This window comes from Pyrgilauda ruficollis, unplaced genomic scaffold (genome assembly GCF_017590135.1).
Source record: "Pyrgilauda ruficollis isolate IOZ18807 unplaced genomic scaffold, ASM1759013v1 scaffold19, whole genome shotgun sequence".
Classification (NCBI taxonomy): Eukaryota; Metazoa; Chordata; class Aves; order Passeriformes; family Passeridae; genus Pyrgilauda; species Pyrgilauda ruficollis.
In genome coordinates, this window is record NW_024518095.1 from 3,676,677 (window position 1) to 3,700,855 (window position 24,179).

Sequence of the window (24,179 nt, forward strand, 5' to 3'; positions counted from 1 at the left end):
TTTTCCTCCCAACTGGCATGTCACATCTTGAAAAAGAGCTTTTGGAAGTCCACATGAAACCATTCTTTATTGGTGCCTCCAGAGACATCTGGGAGCTTAACAAAAAACCCCTCCTTCTGCAGAAATTGGGAGAGTGTCTCATGATCTTCCAAATGTTTTGCTGTCTAAGTCCTCAGTTGATCCAATGTTCTCATTCTGTTCCTATTCTTTTGCTCATGCCTGTAGCCTTTTTAAAATGTGAAGTCATCATTCTCAGGGTGAAACTGCATATTCTACTAGCAGCTGTTCAAGATGACAGACAATGATGGTTATTCTCAGATTTACATGTTCTGCACAAACACTTCAGATTATATTAAACTTAGATAATTATTCTGCCATTAAAACATAATTATATTTATGGTCCATAAAGCATGGAACAAAGCAAAAGTTATGTAGAGCTGTACTTGTATGTGAGCATCCAGGCTTCCAAACCTAAAATAGGCTTTCTTTTTAACCCCTCTGTCCTTTTTTCTTCCTGAAAGGACATTTACTACAGACATTAAAACACAAATGTCATGGAAATGAAGACCATTTGCCTATATTGGGCTTTTACCTTTATAGGTCATGCACAGAACTCACAACAGCAAAGATTAGGGCTTCTCTAAGGAGCCTCTTGAATCAACAAAAAACACTGAAGACATTTAGTCAGAAACAAAAAACCCACATCATTCTTTCTGTCTGCACTTCTTTAAGTCCATGCTGTTCATTCAAACCTTTTCATTTTAGGCTGCTTGTGTTCAGATAGGCCCATGTCTGAAACAATTCCTCAGGGGATATCCAAACCAAGGGCCAGATGCAGTGGAGTAGGGGATGCAACTTCTCCCTTCTGCGAGATTTCCTCGGCATGTGAAGGCATGATGGCCCAATGCTTTGGTTTAAAAGATGAATGTCTGACCCACTGATGCAGAATTTATAAAAGACTACGTCCAAGATAGGAAAATTGTTTTTCTTTCAGGAAGATTCCCTAGCACATCTTTGCCTTTATATGCTTTCTCTGCTTTGAGTGCTCCCACACTACAGTGAACTCTCTGGAGGGAGGTCCACTTATTTAAAACATTATCTTCTAGAAGAAAGATACACCTGAAAGAAGGAAATGCCTTTTATTTTAGTACGCAGGGGTACACCTCCATGTTTGATGCAGTTTACACTAATCAAAGATAGGTACAAAGCAGGCATTGTCTGGGGGAGAAGGCTGACCCCATGCTGAGAAGGACTCATTCTTACCAGCCAGTCATGTTGAAGTCACGGTACAGCATCCTCTTTCCAACTTCCTTGCGCTGCACCCTCCGTGGAAACTCTAGATGTGTGAATTCATTTCCCAGCAAGTGAGGCTGCATGTAAGCCTGTGGGCAGAAATCAAACCACAGATACCACATAAAACAAGACATCATCTATTTTTAATGAGCTAGTATTACCATCCCTTCCTGGTCCCTTCCCACACAAATTCCACCCACTCCTCTACCCTTCTTTTTAAATAAGGACAATGATGTGCTCCATTTCAGCAAACAATGCAGATACACCATTTCTGCCCCTGCCTGATATCCAGCAGCAGCCTTATGCAGCCTTAGAAGTCCTCTTGCCCTCAAAGTCCTTTATTTTTTCTCCCTGCTCCTCAGCATTTGGGATCTCTAAACTACACTTCATCCATTGACCCTGAAGGAGTCTGCAAAGCTTTGTAAAGCAGAACACAGGCCCTTTTGTAAATCAGCAAGACAGAAAGGAATGATCAAATACAAAGCCATGGAGAGACTTGAAGGGGTGATTGTGCAGTGAAGCTCAAGCTTTTTGACTCCTAGTTCAGCTATGCCAACAACATAGAAAACCTAACGTTGCTACCAGATTTTAATTGTCATCACCTCGAGAAAAATGCACCCCATCACATGACACTGCAAATAAACAGAAGCTACAAAGCAATTTATTTTCTTGTTTTTGAAAAACTACATCCTTCATCCAAAACAGACTTTAAGAAAAGCAGCAGCAGTTTTGTGTCACAACTGCAACTGAGGCCTTTGATGGTTTTAATGCTCAAATGCTGCTCATGTCCTTTGTGTTGCACTGCTCTGCAGATGCTGGAAGGCCTCTTTGCCAGAGTTGTGCCTTTGACTCATGCTCTTCAAAGCTGACCATAGTCGAGAGCATCATGAGGCTCTTTGTCCACCATGTAAATTTTTGGAGTGAATTTATACACAGATCACTTGACATGCTAGGTTTATCCTAAACATACTCTATTTCTTCTTTCTGAAATAAATCTCACTCCTTTTTCTTTAGTACTCAAATAAACAAGCCTTTCTCTCTTCCTCTGCAAAGCTGCATTGTGAGTGAGCTCTTATGAAAGACAGAGTCAGATTGGCTAGGGAACTGAAAAAAAGTTGTCTTTCTTAACCTTTTCGCAGATAACTCTTTTTCCTTATCCAGCCAGTTAAGGCAATAAAGCCTGTCTTATCTTCAGCAGCAGCTGCCATCAAGGGAGATGAAATGAGCTGGGGTTTAGTTTGTGTATATGTCATAAATCTAGTGCTCATCAAAGGTAAGCAGAAGGAAGCTCTGGAAGCCCTTATTGATCTACCTGGCATCTGTCACACAGATAGTTCACAATAAAATATTTCCTGCATTTAAGAGTTGAGCCTGCTCCTACTCAACTTAATAGGAGCTCTATCAGTCTCAGCACATTACAACACTAACTTTCTATCAGCTTGTCCCTGCTCCCATCACCAGACATCCTTCCAGAAAATACCTCAAGCTTGGTTGGAACAGGGCTGAGGAAGGTTGCTGTGTATAGCCAACAAGATTGGATTCTGTTTTCAAGAGGTAGCTTTCAAGCACACAAGCGATCTTGACATCATGATCCTTCCTAGAACAGGAACTCCATCAAATACTCTCTGTGTACAGTTAAGTGAATTACATTTTTGTTTTCCTTCAGTCTACAGTCAGCCAAGGTCCCCTTCTCCACCCAAACATTGTTGTCAAGGGCCCTCTAATTGGATCCCTCTCCTCATTACAGAAATGGTTGAGAAGCACTAGTGACTTTTGAGAGGTTCAGCAGTATTAGTCCACATGAGGCTTTTCATACTTCCAGAACTCTGGAAGTATGAACAATGAACTTCTTAATTTAAAAGTACATGTAAGCTTTTAATTTGATTTATTTTCATTCCAGTTGCAAAAAAGGTGGAAAATTCCTAATGGCTCGATGTATCACATAATATGAACTATATCTGCTCTTTGTATGTTAACAAAGAGCTGGATTGTTTTTGGTAGTTTTAAAATTTCTTCTGGTCTGTGATATTTTAAACAACATAGTCAGTCTGCATTGAAAGTGAAATTCAGTTCACTTTTAAAAATGCACAGCCTATCTTGATTAAAACACTACAAACCACTGCCAGCTAAATACTGTCACCTGCCTACAAAACAAGGTCATACTTAAAAAAACAGTCACACCTGATATCAAAATGAAGTTATCTAACCTTCAGATTGTGAGATTACTAGTCTGAATAAGAGGTTCAGAAGAAAAACACTGCAGGCTTTTAGCTTTTTTCACTTAAGAATTTTCTTTAATGAAAAGGTAAAGCAACCAGGAGAGACTGCATTGCATAACGCTGTACTCAGATGGAAAGTCTGAGGTCATAACTGAAATAAGATTAATAAAGCTGGCACAGTTACCAGTGGACTGCTAATGTTCAAATAAGACTTCTCTTCCACGGCCAAGCCTCAATGTTTGATTTACAATCCAGGGATCTTAAATTGATTCTAATATTTTTGGCATCAGTGAAACAGAGGGAAAAGAGCAATTTGGAAGCTTCTGATGTCTGTGATCTGAATTCTTATGTGAAGAAATGGGGATTTTTGTTGTGCTTTGCTTTATTATTATTTCATTTTACACATTTTTTACCATTTTTAAACTGTTCTTTTTGATGCTTCACTGGTAATTCTACAGAGAGAAGAATGTTCTACTACAAAACTCAGCTGCAATTTCCAGTTGGGTTTGTTGAGAATTGCTCTCCATGTACAAGGCAGGACTCTTCTCCCCACCTCAATAAAACCATGCTGGGCAGCAGAACAATAATATAAACAAAAAGCAACACTTTAAAAATCTACAGATCTTTCAAACAGATATACAACCAGAACCATGAAATCCCCTCAAGTGATCAAACAACAAAAAAAATAGACAAGTGAACTAACTACCAGAATTTCACCTGTGATGATGCAATGTATTTTCCATTTTTTAATATTTTCCATTGTGTAGTCGCAATTTGTAAGAACCTCAGATCAGAAACACCACTCAGGAAACCTGAAATTTAACAAATAGTGTGGCTATCAAACACTTCCTATATCCTTATGAGGTATTTTCAGACAACATTGTTATTCTGTGTTATGGAACTGGAACATTTGTCATATTTTCTCTTTCAGAAGCTGTTAGAGCTTTTTGGCATAAATCTGGCAGAGTCTCCATTGTGTATTTTTGGTACTCTGCCATTTTATGGTGTATTTTGTGGCTGGATGTATTGCATTCAAAATGAAGTTGTTTAAAATGAAGTTCAGTCACAGAAATATTAGTCATGGTTGTTTAAAAAGGGCATTTACTTCCTGCTGTGTTTCCTGGTGATTAGAAAAGCAAACATGAAATTAAGATAAACCTAGACTTACACACTAGCATGCCAGTTAATTAGGCGGCAGGAAACACTGCATGTATCTTATCTGCAACTCAGTAAGACCTGACACTGCGTTTCTCAGCTCCTTCAGTAAGTACTGCACTGGAAAGTCTCTGGCACTAGTGGTTTCACTGCATTCTGTGCTATTTTCAGATTTGCTGCTTTCCCCTACACTAGCTATTATCTTACAACTTTATACTTTTATCATATTGTGCTCTTTCCTCCAAAAGATTATTTTACTATATGGGACTACTGCTCACAACAGCATGCACAGCCCAACACACTCAGAAGTTTTTCAAATGACTCAGCCATTATCACAGGGACACATTTAAACCAAAGAGAAATTAAAATGAAAGGATGTGGTGGTAAAAGGAAGGAGAAGACTAGAAGCCATATCCATCTCTTGATTGGTCTCTCATCTTGTGAAAGGCCAGGACACCTTCCATGGAACCATCAGTGTCAGATGGCTGAAGTAATCCTTCAGGGAAACAGGGAACCAAAAACTGTAAGAGAATTACATCTTGACTGACTTGTAATTGAAGTGCTGACTGGACATTTAGGAGATCTAGGTTCATTTCCTCTTCAGGCTCAGGTTCTGCAGGCATCCTTTAGCAGCTGAGTATTAGTGTCACTTTTATCCTCACCTGAGCAACAAAATAAGAATAGATCCCCTTTGAGCCCGTGACTATCTGGGCTCATGAACCTTTGCTTGAATGGTGGCAAACACAAAGAGCACCATGGTCACTGTCACTGGTGGCCACCCAGTCTCTACGAGCAGTGACACCTGCACTGGTAGCAGTGGTGCACCGCTTCTGGTGAACTTTAAAGGGGCTGTTTGGCTGCACACATGAAGATGCTACAAACACCACACTGACCTCACATGACATCTTGAATATGCAGCTTCAGTAAATAACAGAAATACACCCATCTGCAGTACACTCAATTCACCATTCATTTTAAACACATTTTCCAAGTGAATAAGTAACAAAATCTATCCTATTTACTGTTGCAATTTAGACTATAATGACTGAAATTAATAGTCTCCTCAGAAGATCAAAGAAAAAATTCTTCTGGCTGTCACTGCCTGCACAACTGCTGAATGTACCAGAGCAGTTCCCAGTAAATACTGGATTTTCTTCCCTTGAAGATACACTGATATGGGAAGTCAGGACTTTTCCCAAGTGATGTGTGGAGCTCTCCTGCTACAGTTCTATAAACAAAAAAGACACAAATTCAGAAGAAAAGGAGGCTTTTGAATGCCCACCAGTGGAAGAGAAGCAACATGGTGCACTGAACCTCTACAGAATCTGAGGGATCAAGGGAATACTGGTGGAAAGCTTTCACACTTTACATCTTAAGAAGTGCTCTCTGACTGAATGATTGATTGCCTTCTGCAATACTCTCACAAGCTGCCTGACAGAGAAATCTGTCTGCCATTTCTGTCTGAAGTCTGCAACTGGATGCTGACCCACCACTGCCCTCCTATGGAGTGATGACCAGGCTCAGAGTTGCTTCAAAGTCAGAACAAATGGATAGTGAACTTGTTCTTTTCAGGTGTCCATACCAGAGGCCTACTGCCAAGGTCATTCTTGGATGCATGGCAATAAACTACCAGGACAGGGAAAAGATTTGCTTCCCTTCCCTCTCAGTTACTCAATCAGTATTAGCTGAAGCACAGTTTTGTCTAAGACTAGATTGGAAGACTTCATACAAAATACTCACGTGACCCAACAACTCATTATCCCATGGATTTCTTTCCACACAGAAGTTAAGGCGCAGAAAAGAGGGCGTAAAAAAACATCCTGTGTGACTGAAGGAACTAAATTTAGGCAGAGGGAAGCTCCTTCATCCTGACTGCACCAACTGTGTCTGCTGCAGGGAACAGCCTGCAGGCTGTAAATCCATACCCTCCTTTTGCTTACAGTAACTTCCTCATAGTGAACAGTATCTCTGCATTTACCGAGTAAAACATTAATGCTAAAGTGATTAAGGGATTTTCTTCCTATCATGCCGGAAGAGCAGCACAACATACTTGAAACAAAGAAACTCAGCTTTAACTGCCAATAAGAAAATAGACTCAAAGTAAATAACTTTCAGACAGAACAAGAGATGAGAGATGTTGATGGCAGAATAACAGAATAACAGACTAATAGCAGAACCCGGGGACAGACAAGTGAATAAGAGGAATTATTTGGGACCTAATTAGCAAGACAGATGCAAACTTTGTAGTGTAATGCTTATGCCAACCTTGCAAGAAGTTTGGAGTCATCTTTTTATTTTTCTTTTTTTTTAAACACAAGAGTAAAAATATTACTTAGGAAATGTTGTGTTTGAAATGATCTGTAATTTTGTTTCACGCTCTTGCTGTCTTGTATGTATTCTCTTTGAACATGATACCCATAGACCTGGCATATTTGTTACATACAGAATTAAAATATACAAACAAAGGTAAAGGAATTTTCCACAGGAAACAGCAGAAATGCTTTTCAGATCAGCTACAGGTTTCAAATTTAAGCCAGAAAGGACTTCAAAAGAGAAAACAAAAACCCTTGTAGGCAATGTTTTTTATCTCATATTTCCTACAGAAGTAGCAGACTCCCTAGATGCTAAAGATACCTTTTATTTTAGAGGAAAACAAATTATTTTAAATGTAACAGAACTGTAAATATTTATTAGGCCTCTTTTCCATTTGCTTCTCTGAATATGAATAGTCCCAAAGCAGTATTTCCTCTGAAATTTTCAGCTTCAAGCCAATGAATCTGACTGAAAAAAATTAAATGTGACAATTGAGGAAACACAACTTTTTCTTTAAAACCTTCCACCACCACCTTGCAAACACTGTCATTTTGTCTAGTTTCAAACCACAGTGAAAAACTAGGCTGAAAATAGAAAACACCTTAAGACTTGGGAACATCACTAACTTTGGCCTGTCCACCTTGAGTCAGGTAAGACTGAGAATGACCCTGCCTTGGCTGAAACTTAAATTTCTAAAAGAAACAGAAGAAGCACAAAGGAAATCTCTCAGTCATGTTAGGAATGACATTCTGACAAACAACTAATTGACTTCAACCAACTGATCTGTCCACTGAAGAAAACCTATAAAGTAACAGGAGGGTTTGTATGAAAAATAACACCATACATTTTGACTTATATTCCTCAGGCAGCTTATCAGCCAACACAGCTTGTTCTATAAAGCATCCCATGTATCCCCAGCTAGACACCCTGTCCCAGCTTTATGGGTGCTGCTACAGTAAATAAAACTAATCTTTGATCACCCATCCTGTCCTCCAGCTACTGATGTTCACTGAGATCACCTCTAAGTTGGGTATCTTCCTCCTGATGGAGACACTACTGCCATACTGTTAGAGTAAATTAATCAAACTCTGCAATATCACTCACATACAAAGAGCAGTCTGTGGTATTTTATACTGTCACAGAGCAAGCACTGGGATGGATTGAAATACATCTGTGGCTCATTAACTCTGTGTCTGAGCTCTCAAAATCCAACACCAGTGTGCTGCTGAAGGGTCTGCAGCTGAACAATGTACACAAGCACAGCCATGCTAATCGATGGCCTTTGCTGAAGAGGTAATACTCCTTTCACTGAGATTTGCACCACCAGGATTTTCTTCACATTTGCTGATGGCTTAAAGACATACATGATCAGTCACTGGTGCTTAGTGGAGACATCATCCTTCACTGAGCCACAGTAACTCAGGAACATTTCTTTGAACCTTTGATAGTATTGGGCAATGCTTGTCATCAGTAGCACCTGATTTGGTCCTCAGGTCTCTTACCAGATACTGAAGTCGCTGGCGTTCAGTCTCTGGAGTGAATTCTGAAGACATTGGAATGACTTCGCCGTTTCGGATTATTATAGCTCTGTAAAAGTAATAAAACATCATCAGCACAGAAAAAAAAAGTAAAAAACCCCCAGAAAACCACAGGGTACAGTCACACACTTATTCTCTTCAAAATTACAGTCAAATAAAGCCATTTCTTTTCTACTGAGGTTGTCAGCAGAACAGGATAATTCCTGCCCTGCATCCTTTAGGCTGGGTAACAAAGTATACTTGTATAAGCTGAGTTCATTTTAGAGCTCACAAAAACATCCAAGCAACAAAGGCAAGAGTTATTTCAATTGATGTCTACAGGGTATCTTTATTAAGTGAAATGCAGACACCCAGAGGAGATGCTGCAGAATCACTGACTGTTGAACAATTCTTTGCAGGTTTTAATACCAGTTGTGGCTGACACTGTCTAAACTACTGGCTTCAAATGACTCATCCAAGCACTTTCCAATCATTAATTGGTCATATGTCACGTCAGAACATTTCTACTCCAACATTAAATGGAAATAGCAAAGCAAATCCTATTTAACACAAATTTAACTAGTTACCTGCTGAAAGATGGCAGGTAATGGTATGACCGTAGATTAGTCAGGAGATTTCATACACAGTTCTGCAAATCACAGAGAGTAAATTTTCTCAAACAGCTGCCTGTTGCCTCTTAACAATCTGATATGCTGCACACAAAATATGGTCCAATCTTTCCCTGGTGTAATGCCACTGGCTGGAAGACAAGTCACAGGAGGGAAGGATTTACCCAACATTTCTACTACATTCTGCATTCGTGTATTCATTCACAGAACTATGCTCCTTTATCTTTCCATTATTTAGGCAGTTCTGTAAGTAGAGCAATGCCTGGCACTTTCGATAAACTATGTATCATCCCAAAGACTTAAATGTCTGTTGTGGAACTGTTTCTCAGCCATCAGTAGACTAATTCAGTGTTTGGATAACAGCTCTCCTCTTGAATTTAGACAGAATTTGGTGTAGCTAAAAGAAGTATTTGCCATTTGGATTCCTGTTTCTCTATGTTTTAAATGGTCCCACTTCTGTGATACTTTCACCCCACTGATGTCCTATGTATGAGCTATCTTACTTCCTTTGATCATTTGATCGATTTGCTGTCATTGCATCTATGCCAGGTGTTCTGATGCCACTGGAATACAACCAACAAATATGGTAGACCACAAAGACTGAAAACTTAAATTTCTAAATTCAAAACCCAGGCATCTTGAGAAAATCAACTCAGGTACAAAGCTGAATTTCTAAGATTAGTGGCACTGGACAGATATCCAAGTCTTGTGGATTAGTCATTTGACTAAAATTGTCTCCAAATTGTCATCTACTACTGCTAGTATGCAAAAGGCAGGAGCATTTCCTATGAGTAAGTGAACTGTTCACATTCCTGAGATTCATGTGGCAAAGAGCACACAGGGTCAGGATGGTACAATGGCAGATGTGTGAAGAAGCTCTGGCAATGACAGGAAAATGGCTTTGCTTTGAAAGGTAACAAATCTACTGCTCTTGGACTTCATAGCACTTCCTTACAAATAATCCTGTGTAGAAATTACAGGTGCCAAGAGTGCAGCCTACATACATACTGAAGGTTCCCACTGGCCCTCAATTAAAACCAATATTGTGTACTTGGGACAGACATAGTAGTTGCAACTCTTTAATTTCCAAAAAAAATTTGTGTATAATTTTTGACAGATTTTTTCCTCCTTTAGGAAATCTGACTACAGACTTACAGAATTGCCAATCCAATCAAGAATAGTAAAAGTTTGCTGAAATTTTTTTCTTTTGCATTTCTGAGACAGTCGTTTAAATAAGAATTAAGAACTCTAATACCTCTCTTCTGCAACAACACTTCTGCTTTTATTTTTGCAGTTCCTAAGGTATTCAGCTTTGAATGAGATTAATTTACTCAGACAGTGAACATTTTATATAACTTTTTAATATGTTATTTGATTCACCTGAGTAGGCCTCCACTTAAGGGGTCTGTAGGTTTAGTACAGAATATGTACTTTGACAATCTAGTCTAGACTGATGAAAGGACCTGATCAGACTCTAAACCAAATTTTACACACTAGTTTAAGTGAGTCATAAGGGATTTTCTGATCTTTTGCTTGTCTGAAAGAGCTAATATAAAACCACACATTGACGTAACTGCTAGTACATCAGGGTAATTTTCTAATTATTCTTTGCTTCCCCTTTAATCACCATTTCACAGAGAAGCCATATTTTAAAGACCACTCAGACCAGTCTGGGGTTCACCTTTTCTTTGTGCACACTGACATACTTCATATATATTTTGATAGATGTCATTCTCACTTCTGTGGGTAGAATTGGGCCCTGAGGGATTCACATCATATAAAAAGCAATTCAGAGGCGAGTGGGTCAACCTTTCACAGCTCAACTTATTTTCACCAGAATTGGCAGCCACCTGGGATGAAAAGCACAACCTAGCACACACACACACAAAAATCATCAGAGGGGGAGGAATTAAAGCAATACTGTTGATACGCGGTAAAAGAGTTTTACGTTTTTCATTAATGTTTTCAGCAGTTGGACTTTATTCAACTTGCAAGTTACAGCTGTTCATATGAGTCAAATGATTTGATCTGAGGAATGAGACAGCTCTAGATATGAGTAAAGGGAGGGACACAGACATACACGTACAAGGCACTGGTCCAAATTCAACTGTGGTGAGCTTATAAGCCTGTACTGGGCTCTGTACCTTTCTGCACTAACTGCATAGCTGTTTCACAAGAGCAAAGTGTATTTCAGATGGCTCAAGTGACAAAAAGGGACACATCTGTTGGCTGTCTCACTGAGGAGACTGGGTGCAAAAGCCTGGCCTGGGAGCCACCCTGCTCAGTGGTACTTTCCCCCACGATTGAAAAGGTGACGAATAAGGCCCTAATTGGGTTTGGAGACTGACGTGCCCTTTCCATGACCTTGCAGCGACAGAGCTGCCAAGCAGCAACTGAAGGCTTTTTCCACCGAGCAACCTCCAGAGCCCTGAACTCAATAGCCCAGAGTCAATAACTGCTCACGAGGAAGGAGCCTGGCTGATGCAGCAGGTGCAAACAGCTCCAGCAACTGCTTTTAGAGACCCACTCTATATGGTCCTGCAGGACAATTAATTTTGACTTTACACTTCCTAATGGCCTAAGCAGCAACACGGTGTTACATGAGCATTACTGCTTCTGCCATGCATGAAACACTCACGTATGCAAGGAAACAGTGTTCTGAAAGCATTTAACTCCCCATGTATTGAGGATATATGAACGTATTTTTTTATGCCAGAATACAGCTGTCCTATTAAACTGTCAGAAATAGCTACATAGGAAGCAAGAACTCCTTGAATAGACGGGGTGCCCAGACAGCATCTGATTTTGCCATGTTTAATAGTGACATTTTAATTTCCACCACACTGGTGAAACACATTATAGCAGAGCAACAGGGCGAGCCTGCCAAAGGCAGATGGATGATTCATGTTTGCGGAGAAACAAGTATGTCAACACCAACCAAATATTCTCTGATGACGAGGTTGCTTCAGACCCATACCAATCATTAATTTATGTCACCAATGAAATAGTAATTAAAAAAACAAAAGCTTTTTTTGGCAGGATTGGAAATCAGGAGTCACAGATCTGCAGCCTCCTCAGTGCATTGCCCTTCACGCTCTGATGCCCTCTCCACACAGCATTGTCTACAGTAAGAAACTGCTCTAAAGTCTTGAGGCCATGGAGGCCAGTAAGTCACTTATTCTGGTCTCTTCTAAAAACAAACTAAATTTCCCTGAGTCCTTTTCTCTCTTTTGAACCCTAACTCTCCACCCACAGGAACTACAAGATTGAACTTGCCATCGCATTTCACGTGCTCTGCATGACAATGAAAGTATGTTCACTATTCCAGAGCTGGGATATTCACAGTAAACAGGAATATTTTGGAGAAAAATCTCCCCAAAACACAGCTGAAGTAGCCTGAAATGGAAGAAACAAAATCTGATTTTGTATCTCTTTTGGCCTCTCGAGTTCTTCTGCTCCAGAGAGAAGCCACACTGTGAATAAGTAAATGGAGTGCAAGAGACGTGCCAGTGGCTCAATGCACAAGGCAGGACCAGCAGTCATGGCAAATCCTACAGCTGTCTATGTCTACTCAGTCACAGGCAAATGAAAAGAAACACCAGGAGCTTAAAAGGTTGCATGTGCATCTGCAGAAAACAGTGTATTTAACTTTTGGATTGACATGACTGTGTAGTCCATAACGATCACCCAAATTCACACAGAACACTAAGTACATGGTTATTTTCTATATTCAGATTCAATACTTAGAAATTGTATTTGATGCCTTAGTATACATTCGATTTAAAATACATGAAGAACGAAGCAACAACAGGATAAAAATCTGCCACTGGGCTGTACTGCTCCTGTGATGCTCAGGATGTAGCAACAACACTGGCTTAAGGAAAATATTGATATATCAACTGCTTTTGCATTTTTAATATGGCTAACAACTACCATCTCTCCTTGAATCAAGCAGGACTTTGGGTTTATTTGTTTGTTTTTTCTTTTGTGGAAAAGACAGTCAGATGAAAATTGCACAGTGTCCTTTCCATGTTTCTTATGAGAAATGAATAGAGGAAGCTCATACATTTTCGAGGAAGCTCTTGTTGGTTACTCTCATTTCATCATACAGAGAAAGCAACACTTTAGTGAACAAAGTCAAGAGTGTAATTCCACTGCTGTCACAGGTCTATTGGGATTCCGTTGTTCAAAACAAAGAGACATCTCCAACTGTTAGGAGTATTCAGGGGACACCCTGATTCCATTACACACTTTTTCAGGCAAAAATTATTTGAAACGCAACATTAAACTGCACATTTCTACAACACAGGATAAAAATCTAGTAAAGGTGACAGAGAAAGACCATTCAGAAAATCTTTTTGACAGTGTATATCAATTCCAAGCCACAGGGAGGCTGCATCCATTTTGTCAAAAGGTGTTAAGCATGTGGATTCAGTGCAGATGAAGCAGAAGTGTCTGGCCTGCCTGCAAAGGTATTAGAAATGTGTCAGTGAAAAAGAAAGAGGGATTAAACTGACAGAAAGAATAAGGCAGGGTTTTATTATATTCAAAGGGGAACTAAGCAGTAGATTTTAATTAGGTGTGTCACAAGATAGCTGTGGAAAAAAGAAAGTAAATCCTAGAACTATGAAATCAGTCTATATGGGTAATTGTTTATTTTTGTAACTAAATGCATATATTTAAACAATCCAGGGAAGATCAATGCTAATGGTTGCTAAGCATCAAACCAGTTGTGCTTTTTTTAAATTTCTTTACCTTTCCATAATTGCTAAGAAGTGAAAGACAATGACTACAAAACAATTAAAATGAGAAATGTTTTCCTCTTCTGTAAATGACGTACTGGAACTTACTGCCATTATGATTACTGATGACTTTTAATACATTCAACACTGGTACCTTGGTTTTACTTCTTCAAACTGAATTACTCTCACTTATTGCCATCCAGACCCATTTCTCAATGTTTCTTTAGAAACCAGGTGTACAAACACCTCACTGCACTGGCAATAAGTATGGAACTGATCTCATATTCCATCCCATGTATTCACTAACAACGTGGTAGTATAGTGCAAAGCCTTTAAACTATTTCCCTAATTTTATGAATTAAGGCAGGCTGGGGATAGTGGAACAAACTATTATATAACATTTAGCTGGCAATAAAACAGGTTCCAGTGATGACATATCCATCACCATAAAACTCAGCTGGAAGCACCAACCCTCAGCAACACCAACGGAAAAAACACCCTCCCTGCCTCCCACCCATAATACTTAAGATAATGTCCCAACTCTTACTTGGCATCACTATCAAGAAGAAAACAAACAAACCAAGAAAGAAGTGGAACCAGTGAAAATGGTCTCTGTCTTCATTTTCTATTTACTGCCACTCAACAGTCATGCCACCCTGTTTTCTTCATATTTTCCAGCACAAACATGAGCCTGTTCACAGAAAAATTGTGACAGGATAGAAACACTGGATCATTTTTCTTTCAGCCAAACAAAGCCAACATTAAGCGGGAGTAGACTCTCTCTGCTTGTGGCTCTTCCTGTGACAATGTAGTTTCATGTTACATTGTGGGTTATAGCAGGCTGCTCAGACACTTTCATTCATCTCTTGGGGGAACTTCAGCTCACTCAAGCCAATAAAAGGTGTGAGAACTTGCCTCGGTGAAGTATTGCAAAAGTAATTTCCTACAGGAGCGTGCTCTGGCATTTCCTGCCAGAACAATGAAGATCACTCCCAAGCTTCTGCTAAGGCTTTCTGCAGACTGCCAGCCACCCCAGCTGCTCCAAGGGTTAGTATCTCAGCAGCACGACTGCCAAGCAAAGCCCTTGCCCCCCCAGGACACTGACTGGGCACTCCCAAGAATTTCATTCAAGGTCCTTTCTTCATGTCTTTGCCACAGTATGGAGCCAAGCATGCTATACCTCTCCTGTGGCAAGATGAGAAACTCCTCCTGTCTTTGAAAAGAAGCAGAGAAAGAAATTATGTAATCCAGTTCCTGAAAACTCCCCTGAAAGTTGTCTTTCAGAGGCACCTGCAAGCACATGAGCTGTTCCTGTATACACACATGTAAAGCTTTATGCTGTTTCCAATTACCTGACTCATTCATATTTATATTTCTAGTGCTTACTTAGTGATTCCTTTGGAGAAGGCCTCTGGGCACAACGAGGCTGCTGAAATACTCTAAAATTCTGGTGGTCTCATTTTACTGAATTAATCATATTATTTTTAATACAGCATCACAAATAGGCAAATAGAAACTGTTTCTGCAAGCAGCATAACACAGATTTCCATGGAAGGGCTTACTTCTCATGTTCAATAGTACCTGAGCCAGTCAGGATTTTCCTTACTGCCACCAAAAATAACAGAAATCAGAATTTTTAGAACTGATCTGGTATTCCATCTCATATATTCATAACAACTTAGTAAGCAGCAGTTAAAAAGATTTTCTATTGCTGGCAGTCTGCCCTATATATTGCATCTAACAATGAGAAGCACCTGGCTGTCACCAACACTGGAACTAAATTACTTCAGTTGTTTCTGCATCACTACTCTACAGTTTAAAATTAAATGTAATGCTGAGCTTGCAGGCTGTCCACAGAGGAAATAGCTTGGAGAAGACACGTTGCCCCATAATTTTTGACCCCTGGAGCGGTATGCTTCTAGTTGTCAGTGCCTCTTCAGTGGGCTGCAGCTCCACTCCCATGAGACTCTACTGTGAGTGAATTCCCTGCTCTCGTTTAGGTCCTCAAGTGTGTTGCTTGGCTGATGAAATCTAAGCATGGAGCTATTATTAGCAGTTCGCTTTATTAACTGTGCTTTATTTTAGGGCTAATTATATATGTTTTTGCTATGCCCACCTTCCCACTAATGTGATGGCACTGGCTGTCTGTATGCAATGTTCTTGTTTAATTAATCACGAAAGTAACTTTTGCTATTGAAGTAGTGACTTTATAAGTTTACCTATACACTTGCAGTAATGTCTACTCCAGCTCCAGTAGCACTAACCCAAATGTGAATGAACTCAACTAAAACGCTGTGTAATTAATTACTTTCCTGGTTTACATCTCAACACATCACTCTTTCAGAAAGGGCTTCAGCTGGCAGCTAGAAAGCTATTACAAACCAGTTTATAGTGACACTACTAGCACACAAAAACTGCCCACCGCTGGCTCCAATACCCTTAGGCTGGAGATTTACTGCTCTCTTAGGATTCATTTTTCCCTGATGATTTCAGTGTATTCTTCATCTGAACACAGCAAAGTACAAGGTTGCACTGATGCCAGACCACCACGTTTCTGTTTCACAGCTGAACAACATGCCACCAATTACTCAGGCCATGTCAGGGAAATGAACAAAGAAATGCAGTCACATCTCTGTGGCCAGCTCTGAGCCTCAGGACTGGTATCTGTGGAATCAAAGTCTTTTTCCCTGCTGTCCAGGATATCACATTCATCTCCAAGACAAGTTACTATGGCAACTAAACCTGGGCTTAGTGGATGAAGGCATTACTGTGCAAGTCAGTGTTTATTTTGCTAGTAATATGGCTGAGATATGGCTGTCCATGTAAGATGGAAGCAACAAGGATTTTTTCCTCTCTCTGCTCTACACGGTCTTACCATTGACAAAAAGAATGACTTTAGCACCTAAAGTCATATCTGCTTTGATCTCAGCTTTTCTGCTAAACTTGGTACCAGTTGCAGGATATTGGAACAAGCTGGACTGAGATGTAAAAGCAAAGATTGCAACTCACGCTCTCTGTTCACTCTTCATGGGTGAATTTTTACCCAAGCCCAGCTTTATACTCCCACAAAGAAGTGACCAGAGCCATCACTAAAAGTCCCAGGAGCAGGGCTCCAGCAGCACTGCATAGCTGCTGCTGAGACTGAACAGCCTGGACTGCCTTCAGTTTGTTGAATTCGGGTGACTTGAAAAGCTTTTCAGCATAGTAAGGACCACAGCAGACTTTGAAACATACACCAAGCAAGCCTTGGGTGCTCCCTTTGCCCCTCCTCCCATAGTACAGATGGGAGCTAGAGAACCAAGGTGCCCAGGCTGCTTTCCATGCCTTGGCCTTGGCCCTGCAAAACTGCAATGAAGAACTTGCATGTCTCTGTGGTCAGCTACAAAGGCACAGATTTAAAAGATAGAAAAAATCTCAAACAAACTTACTTTGTTTTTTAAAGGCTGAAAACCCATGAGAATTAAAGTTAATAAAATCCTTTATTCCTGGAAACGAATAACAATGAACTGTGGCATTACAGTTTACTACTGATATTACTTGAGTAGCCAAAAATCTTCTCCTTCTTCATTATCTGGAACATAAGATAATGTCTGTGTGATTAGGACCAAAGATTTAACCAAAGATTTAACCTCACTGAAAATGTTTATAATGGCTTCAATACCTGCTGATTGCCATAGGTATTGCTAAGGCATATGCTCTCCCAGGAAAAACAAGGGTTTGAAAAAGACGTTGGACATTTGTTTTGTCTTGAAAGCCTGCAAATTGCTACCAAAGTAATAATTTCTGCCATGTCAGTGCTGGATATGACATGCCAGTAACCTGGAACTTGTCATTCACTGGATAACTAGAAAATGCTCTTCCATAGCACTGCACATAGCATTTGAGTGAAATTACTTCTTACTGATCCAACACCTTCTCTTCACACCTCACCTTAAGTGTTTCTTAAAGTGCCTTCAAAAGCTTTACCCAGCACAAAATCCTGCAGTAGCTGAGACTGCTGTTATTCCAATGAATCTTGTGCTCCTGCTTCTCCCTGGAAGGAGACCAGGCAGGAAAAGGGGAGAAGGGCCTCCTGCAGGTCTGCAGATCATGCTTCTAACGAAAAGAGACAGGATGAACAGACAGAGAGGACATGGCCATGTCTCCTGAACATGGCTAATCTTTTCCAGCATTTTGGGCTAGTCAGGTTCAGACTTCTCCACCTATCAAACTGCAGGAAAGGAGAATGTACACAGCAAAGACTTGCCTTGCTTTGAATTCAGCCTCTCCTCACTACACAGACCTGTGAGCAAAGCAGACTTAGGTTATCTGTTGCCCTGAAATGATCAAACATTTTTTATTTTCAAGTGATTCTCTCAGAGAATTAATAATAACCTAAAGAGGGGATGTACCATAGATTGGCCAAACTACAACCTGTAAGCATTGCTCTTGCCTCCAAGGAAGACATCTTCTGAGAATTTGGAGGAATGAGAATTTCAGAAAATGAAGAGAAAGCCCTACTGATTGCATGGCCCCAGTGTGGTGTTCAGTTTTCTTTGCCCCATTTTTAGGAGAAGACAGGAAAAAGAATGCTTTTCCAAATACTGCAGACTGGAGAAGCTTAGTAACTAAGTTAGTCTTTCCTCTAGAGACCTCTAAGTCTCTAGTATGAAGCACAGTTATTTGTCACTGTCATATTTTCTGGAAAAATCTCCTTGCTCAGGATTTCTCTCCTAGGAAGCTGAGAAGCCTCAGAGAAAAATGAAAACAATAATTATCTGATTTGCTTCTCCTGTGTTTTGCAGCTGTGGAATGTGTTTGGACATTATTTACCAACAGGTGGTTGTTTCATTGGTTGCACGTGAATTGTTTTTACTTATTGGCCAATTATGGGCCAGCTGTGTCAGACTCTGGAGGAGTCATGACTTTTGGAGTAGTATTCTTTCTAGCTTTCTCTCTGTATCCTTTCTGTATTCTTTAGTATAGTTTAGTATAGTATTCTTTAATATAATATAAGATCATAAAATAATAAATTAGCCTTCTAAGAACATGGAGTCAGATGCCTTCCTTTTCCTTCCAGTGTTGGGGAACCCAGCAAATACAAGAGTTATTGTTTATGCAGACACAGATATAAGGAGACAGAGAAGGCTTGGGCCTGAGACTACCCACAGAAAACAGGGAAAATACACACCATTTAGATTAGAAGACGAGTAGTTATGAAAAACAGAAAATTAAAGCTTCCTAGACAGTAAACCAAAGACTAAAGTAAACTAATTCTACAATAGCAATGGATTAGAACACGTTTTAGTTTCCGTCCTTACACAGTGTTAGCACTTCTGGCAAAAACAACCCTGCTGGACTGCCTCGAGGAAGAGGTCAGATACCATGAACCACAAAAATGGCTCAGAATCATCAAATTTGATTTCTCAGAAATTCTATTTAAGCTACACTGCCAGTCAGCAGATACGTGGCTGTTTCCATGCCACTCTCATTTACTTCATAAAAGCAAATTAAACCCCAAATCTGACTTCCTATAATGAGAACCAACCATAAGGGAAGCAGCTAACAAGCACCATGACAAAGAAGAGGAAGTATAAATGTAGTAAGCTTCAATGCAAGTTGCAAATCCAAAAAGAATTGAAATGGTAAACAAATTAAATTTCCAATTTACTATTTTATTACACTGGGAGAAGATTCTTATGAACACACTCTCCCACAACCTGGTCTCCTGAAGTACCAATGAAGTTACTTCACCTGCACCCACACAAAACCACCACAAAAATGTTCACTCAATGAGCTCCTACCATTTAATAAGCCAAAATGCCTTAGCAGTAATTTTACACTTGCAAAAAGGTGGAGAAAATCTATTCTGGACATGAGGAGGTATATTCAAGTAGAGTGTGAATATGCCCTGAAAACATAAGTACTGGGAAGCAAAAGCAAGGAGGCAAAAAGATGACGATAAAAAAGAGCTGATGAAGCAAAGCAAAAAATTCAGTGACCCTGCAAGTCTGTGAAGCCTTTGAAACATCAGGCTCTTTGCTTTCACGCCATGTTCTGCCAATAAATCAGGAAAAGCCCAAGAACCCATTTGCAGATTTAGTGAGGGTTTCAGGGTATATGGAAAAGTCAAATCAACTTGCGATGTTCTGCTTCTTGTATAACAACAAAGGCACAGCTTCCCTACGTGGCTCCCAGCACAGCACAAAATGGAAGTGCCTGTAGTCTCCGAGCAGCTCCAGACAACACAAAAGCCAGAACAATGCTTGTGCCAAACATGGTTAATATGATCATATTGCATTACAGTCATTGTAGTGATATTCAACAAATGTTATGTTGCATGAGGCTATACAATAATTGGGCAGTAAGCAGTAAAAACATTAAGTCCCTGTTTTACAACTGCTTCATCAGTAGGTATAAAACAACATCCTCATAAAGAGCATAAAACTAAAAAGAACTGAGGTTAACAAGGTGTGTCATGGCAGTTTAGACATAAAAGTCACTTTAGCAATATAGAATTGAACAACACTATTTAAAACAATGACCAGAAAAGATTTATTATTTCATATTTTAAAAAGAAAACAAATAAAAAGTAGCTATTCCAATGGCCTAGTTTTCATAGCAAATATGTCATGCTGGTAAGCAAAACACAGCGCCTTGACGCTCACCAAAAAAAGCACTATATATTGGATAGTTGACTATAGCACTATCAGTCCCTAATCAGATAACCTTGCATGGACAATGCTAATCACTGAAAAGATGAAAGAGAAAGAAACACTAGAAAAAGTTTTGGCCGATATTCAGATATGAATTTTGACTGTACAAATAGGTATATTTATGGCAGAGTCCAAGAATGATCAGACCAGCCATTAGAGAATGAAAGCAGTTCCTTCCAAGTTGTTTTTATCAGGCTCTGAATACATCACCTCATTTTTAGTAGGGTTCTGGTATCATGTGCAGTTAACATATAATTATTACAGAACTGTGATTGCATCGTTAGCAGAAGTTTAATTATATCATTGACATTAGTGATGCCATAACATCAAGCTCAATAATAGCTCATAACAAAACCTACAATTAGCACAATTTTTCCTCCCTTTTACACCAACCAAAAGTGTTCAGCTTGGAGAAGCCTAATAGTCCATACAGAAGTGAGCTAGGGCTGAACCTGAAAGGATTGCTGGCTGGTAATTTAGTAATATGGTAATTAAAGTCTTTTCATGATGTAATTACACATCAACTACAAAAGGACAGCTGCTATACAACACTGCCAGGGTACGTGGCATGAAATGATTAGATTTGAGAAGCTTTGGTGGATAAACTGAATACCACAGACATAAGTCTGAGGTATAGCTGGCACCACACAGTACATTATTATTCAAGTCTCACACTTAACATTTCCTTAGTCTCATTGTGATAGTAACAGTTTGTTGCACATACCTTGGTCCTGTGACAGCAGAAGCTGTTCAAAACCCCACTTTAAAAGCTTCTGCTGTTTTGAAGTTCCCTGAAATTATAAAGCCTAACCTTTGGTTAGGTTTGCATGAACCCAAAATGTTCATTTCCCACACAAACCTTCTCTCATGGATTCCTATCTGTGGGAAACTTGATTTATTTGCAGACTTTTTCCAGTGGGGTAGCAGAGAGGGAAGAAGGAGAATGAAGAGAGGGGAAAGGCACAAATGAGTAGGTGAACTCAAAGAAACTAAGAACTAGGGGTTTCATCATCTAGTTCCAACAGCACCAAGACAAAGTCTCCTGTTTGAGAGAAGAAACAAATCCCTTCTTCTCGAGAGCAGGTAACCATTTTGTGAAGTAGTTTCTTTATTGTGTTTCTTGCTGCCCTCCCTTTTATCTGTACAAACCACAAAATTGACTACACAAGGCATGAGACAGCAAAAAGAAACTTATTTTTCCCAACTAGCACACGTAAAATTTCTTGACTACATAACTGGGCTCTTCAAAATACAGGAATGCACTGTGCACCCTGGCAGGGGGCAGACAACTTCAGAGTGGCTTGTCTAGTCCTAAAATGTCATTTTTGTCATGACAGCAACCCGGATGTTTTGCAACAGCTGTTTTTTTCCCTGAAAGTGGGAAGGAGGGGATGTGGTGGGAGAGAGACCCAGACCAACTGATCTACACTTTGAAGCTTCAAAATTTCTTTTGAGCTAGGAAAGTCTAGGAATGAACTTAGCTGAACATGAAAGATTTTGGAATAATTCTGCTCAGCATACAAGAGACTTTCTGTGAGGTCCATTTGGGAAACACAAAACCAAACTATTATGAATCTGGAGGGACTTTATTACCAACAAGATGTTAGGAATGAGAATTTGAATCCTGGTTCAAACGACACCCAATCTTGATGATGGTTTCCTTTTTGTTTCCTGCCCTCCCACTTTTTCTGAACAGATGTTCTGGGTGGACTTAATGAACATGCAAAACTTCTTGAAGACTTAGTATGTTTAACTACAGTTATACTCTGGCACCAACTCCAGATCACCACCAACAGCAGTGTCTTGCCCTTGGGCATCAGAGGCTGCAGTGGAGCTGAGGCTGCTCTCAGGGAGCACAGAAGGAATCTTCAGGGAACTGGAAGCAGTCAGTTCCAGTCATTTAAGAACAAAGATCTTGGCTACTCAGACATAAGTCCTGCATGGCCAGTTTTACACAGTACACTTTTAAGAGACAATAAAGAAAGAAGAGGTTCAAGAGGTACTTGAAGTGCAATAGCACAAGAAAACACTATTATTTCTAATTTAATGGCAGAAGAGATAGAATGTAGTTCCGCTGGTAGTTCTGTTGACTGGATAGGTGATCACCTCACACATGTTTGCAGCTACTGTGTGAGGACACACTTGACATTGGAAACAAAAAGGAGATTCAAGTATGTCACTTGTCAATAGAAACTGGGTGAACAACTTGCAACACACAGAGCAAATTTAGCATCTTAAAAACAGTCATCAACATGAAAAGAACAGGTATTTTATGCACAAAGTATTTATCTGACTTCCTACACAGTGTAAAGCAGCAAGAGGTAATAAAAATCTTAGATTTAAACTACAAAACCCTTAACTTTTGAGTGTTGTCTCTGTTATGTGGATGTAGGCACTACAAACATGAACTGTGTATGCACAAACCTTAAATACAAACATAGCAGTCTTCACCTAAAGACTGATGCCTTAAGTTTTAGCTTTCATATTTTTCTGATTCTGTACTGCATTTGTATGTAACTCTGAATTTCATATGAAGTGTTAGCAAGTTCTCTCCACAGTTCAGTTAGACAAAACAATCCTTTTCTATCCAGAGAACCAAGGACACCATTACAGTTTTACGCCAAAAAAGGGTAAACAAGAGTGAACTGAGGAGCGTAATCTGGGAGGATGGGACTTCATAACCTGAAGCTGTAATTGGACAATTAACCCCAATATGTAAATGGACCAAAACTTATAAAAGTGTAAAAACTCCTGACCGGTTGATCATCTTGGGTGCATCTTGGGTGGAGTCACAGCCAGGCTCTTGTACTGCCCAAGGCCTTTTAATAAGTACCTACCTTAGTCCTTTAACACTGTCTACCCTCTGTCCCTCTTTAGGCACGAGGACAACATGGTTCAATACCCTTGCACATGTTAATTACTCAGCTATTAATAAACAGAATACACGAGCAGTTAATATTGCATGCAAACTCTTCTCCCTGCCCTGTTTATGCAGTGCACTGCCAAAAGAAACACGTGAAGTCTAAAGTCTTGCAAGAAGAGCCTCATTATCTACAATGATGGTAAGGGCAGAGTTAGAGAGGGGATAAGAATGCAAGTGAGAGACTTCCAGTATGCTCCTATCTTTAGCAACATAAGAAGACAAAGAAAATGCTTCTTATCATGAGTCTTCAAGAATCCAACTTCAAAAAAAAAACCACCAAAGCAACAGCTCCTGAGCAATAGCATTCAGTTCTGAGAATTGAACAAGTACTTGAGCTAGAACAGGACAAGGTGAAAAACCTACACTGTGATAGCCTGTCTCCATCTCCTCCTCCTGTAAGGCAAGAGGTGCAGCTATTTGCATACTGATCACTACCTTCAATTACATGAAAATCTGTAAGCCAAATGACCTGTCAAGACTAAGCCTGGCAACAGGAGCCACAAGACTTCCTATAGAACAAATGTAGTCCCACCAGCTGCTCTGGATACAGTCACCTTGTCAGTGTTCAACACACAATTCTACTACAACACCTCTTCTGTTTCAAAGGCTTTTTAGCACCTTTCCACTTCTCTGCAAACATCAAGTCATTCAGAAACTGCTACAGGACCAGAAGTGTTATCAGTTTCCCTGACT

The 24,179-nt window shown here is 39.8% G+C and overlaps 1 protein-coding gene across 1 annotated transcript in view; it reads right to left on the reverse strand.

The window, feature by feature from the left end:
• PPM1H (protein phosphatase, Mg2+/Mn2+ dependent 1H) overlaps nucleotides 1–24,179 on the reverse strand; it is a 131,184-nt gene that overhangs the window by 32,479 nt on the left and 74,526 nt on the right. Inside the window, exons 5-6 of the mRNA XM_041465665.1 lie at nucleotides 8,483–8,567; nucleotides 1,264–1,382 (exon numbers count right to left, since the gene is read on the reverse strand). Of these exons, the coding sequence (XP_041321599.1) occupies nucleotides 1,264–1,382; nucleotides 8,483–8,567 (204 nt within the window). The remainder of the gene's footprint in view (nucleotides 1–1,263; nucleotides 1,383–8,482; nucleotides 8,568–24,179) is intronic.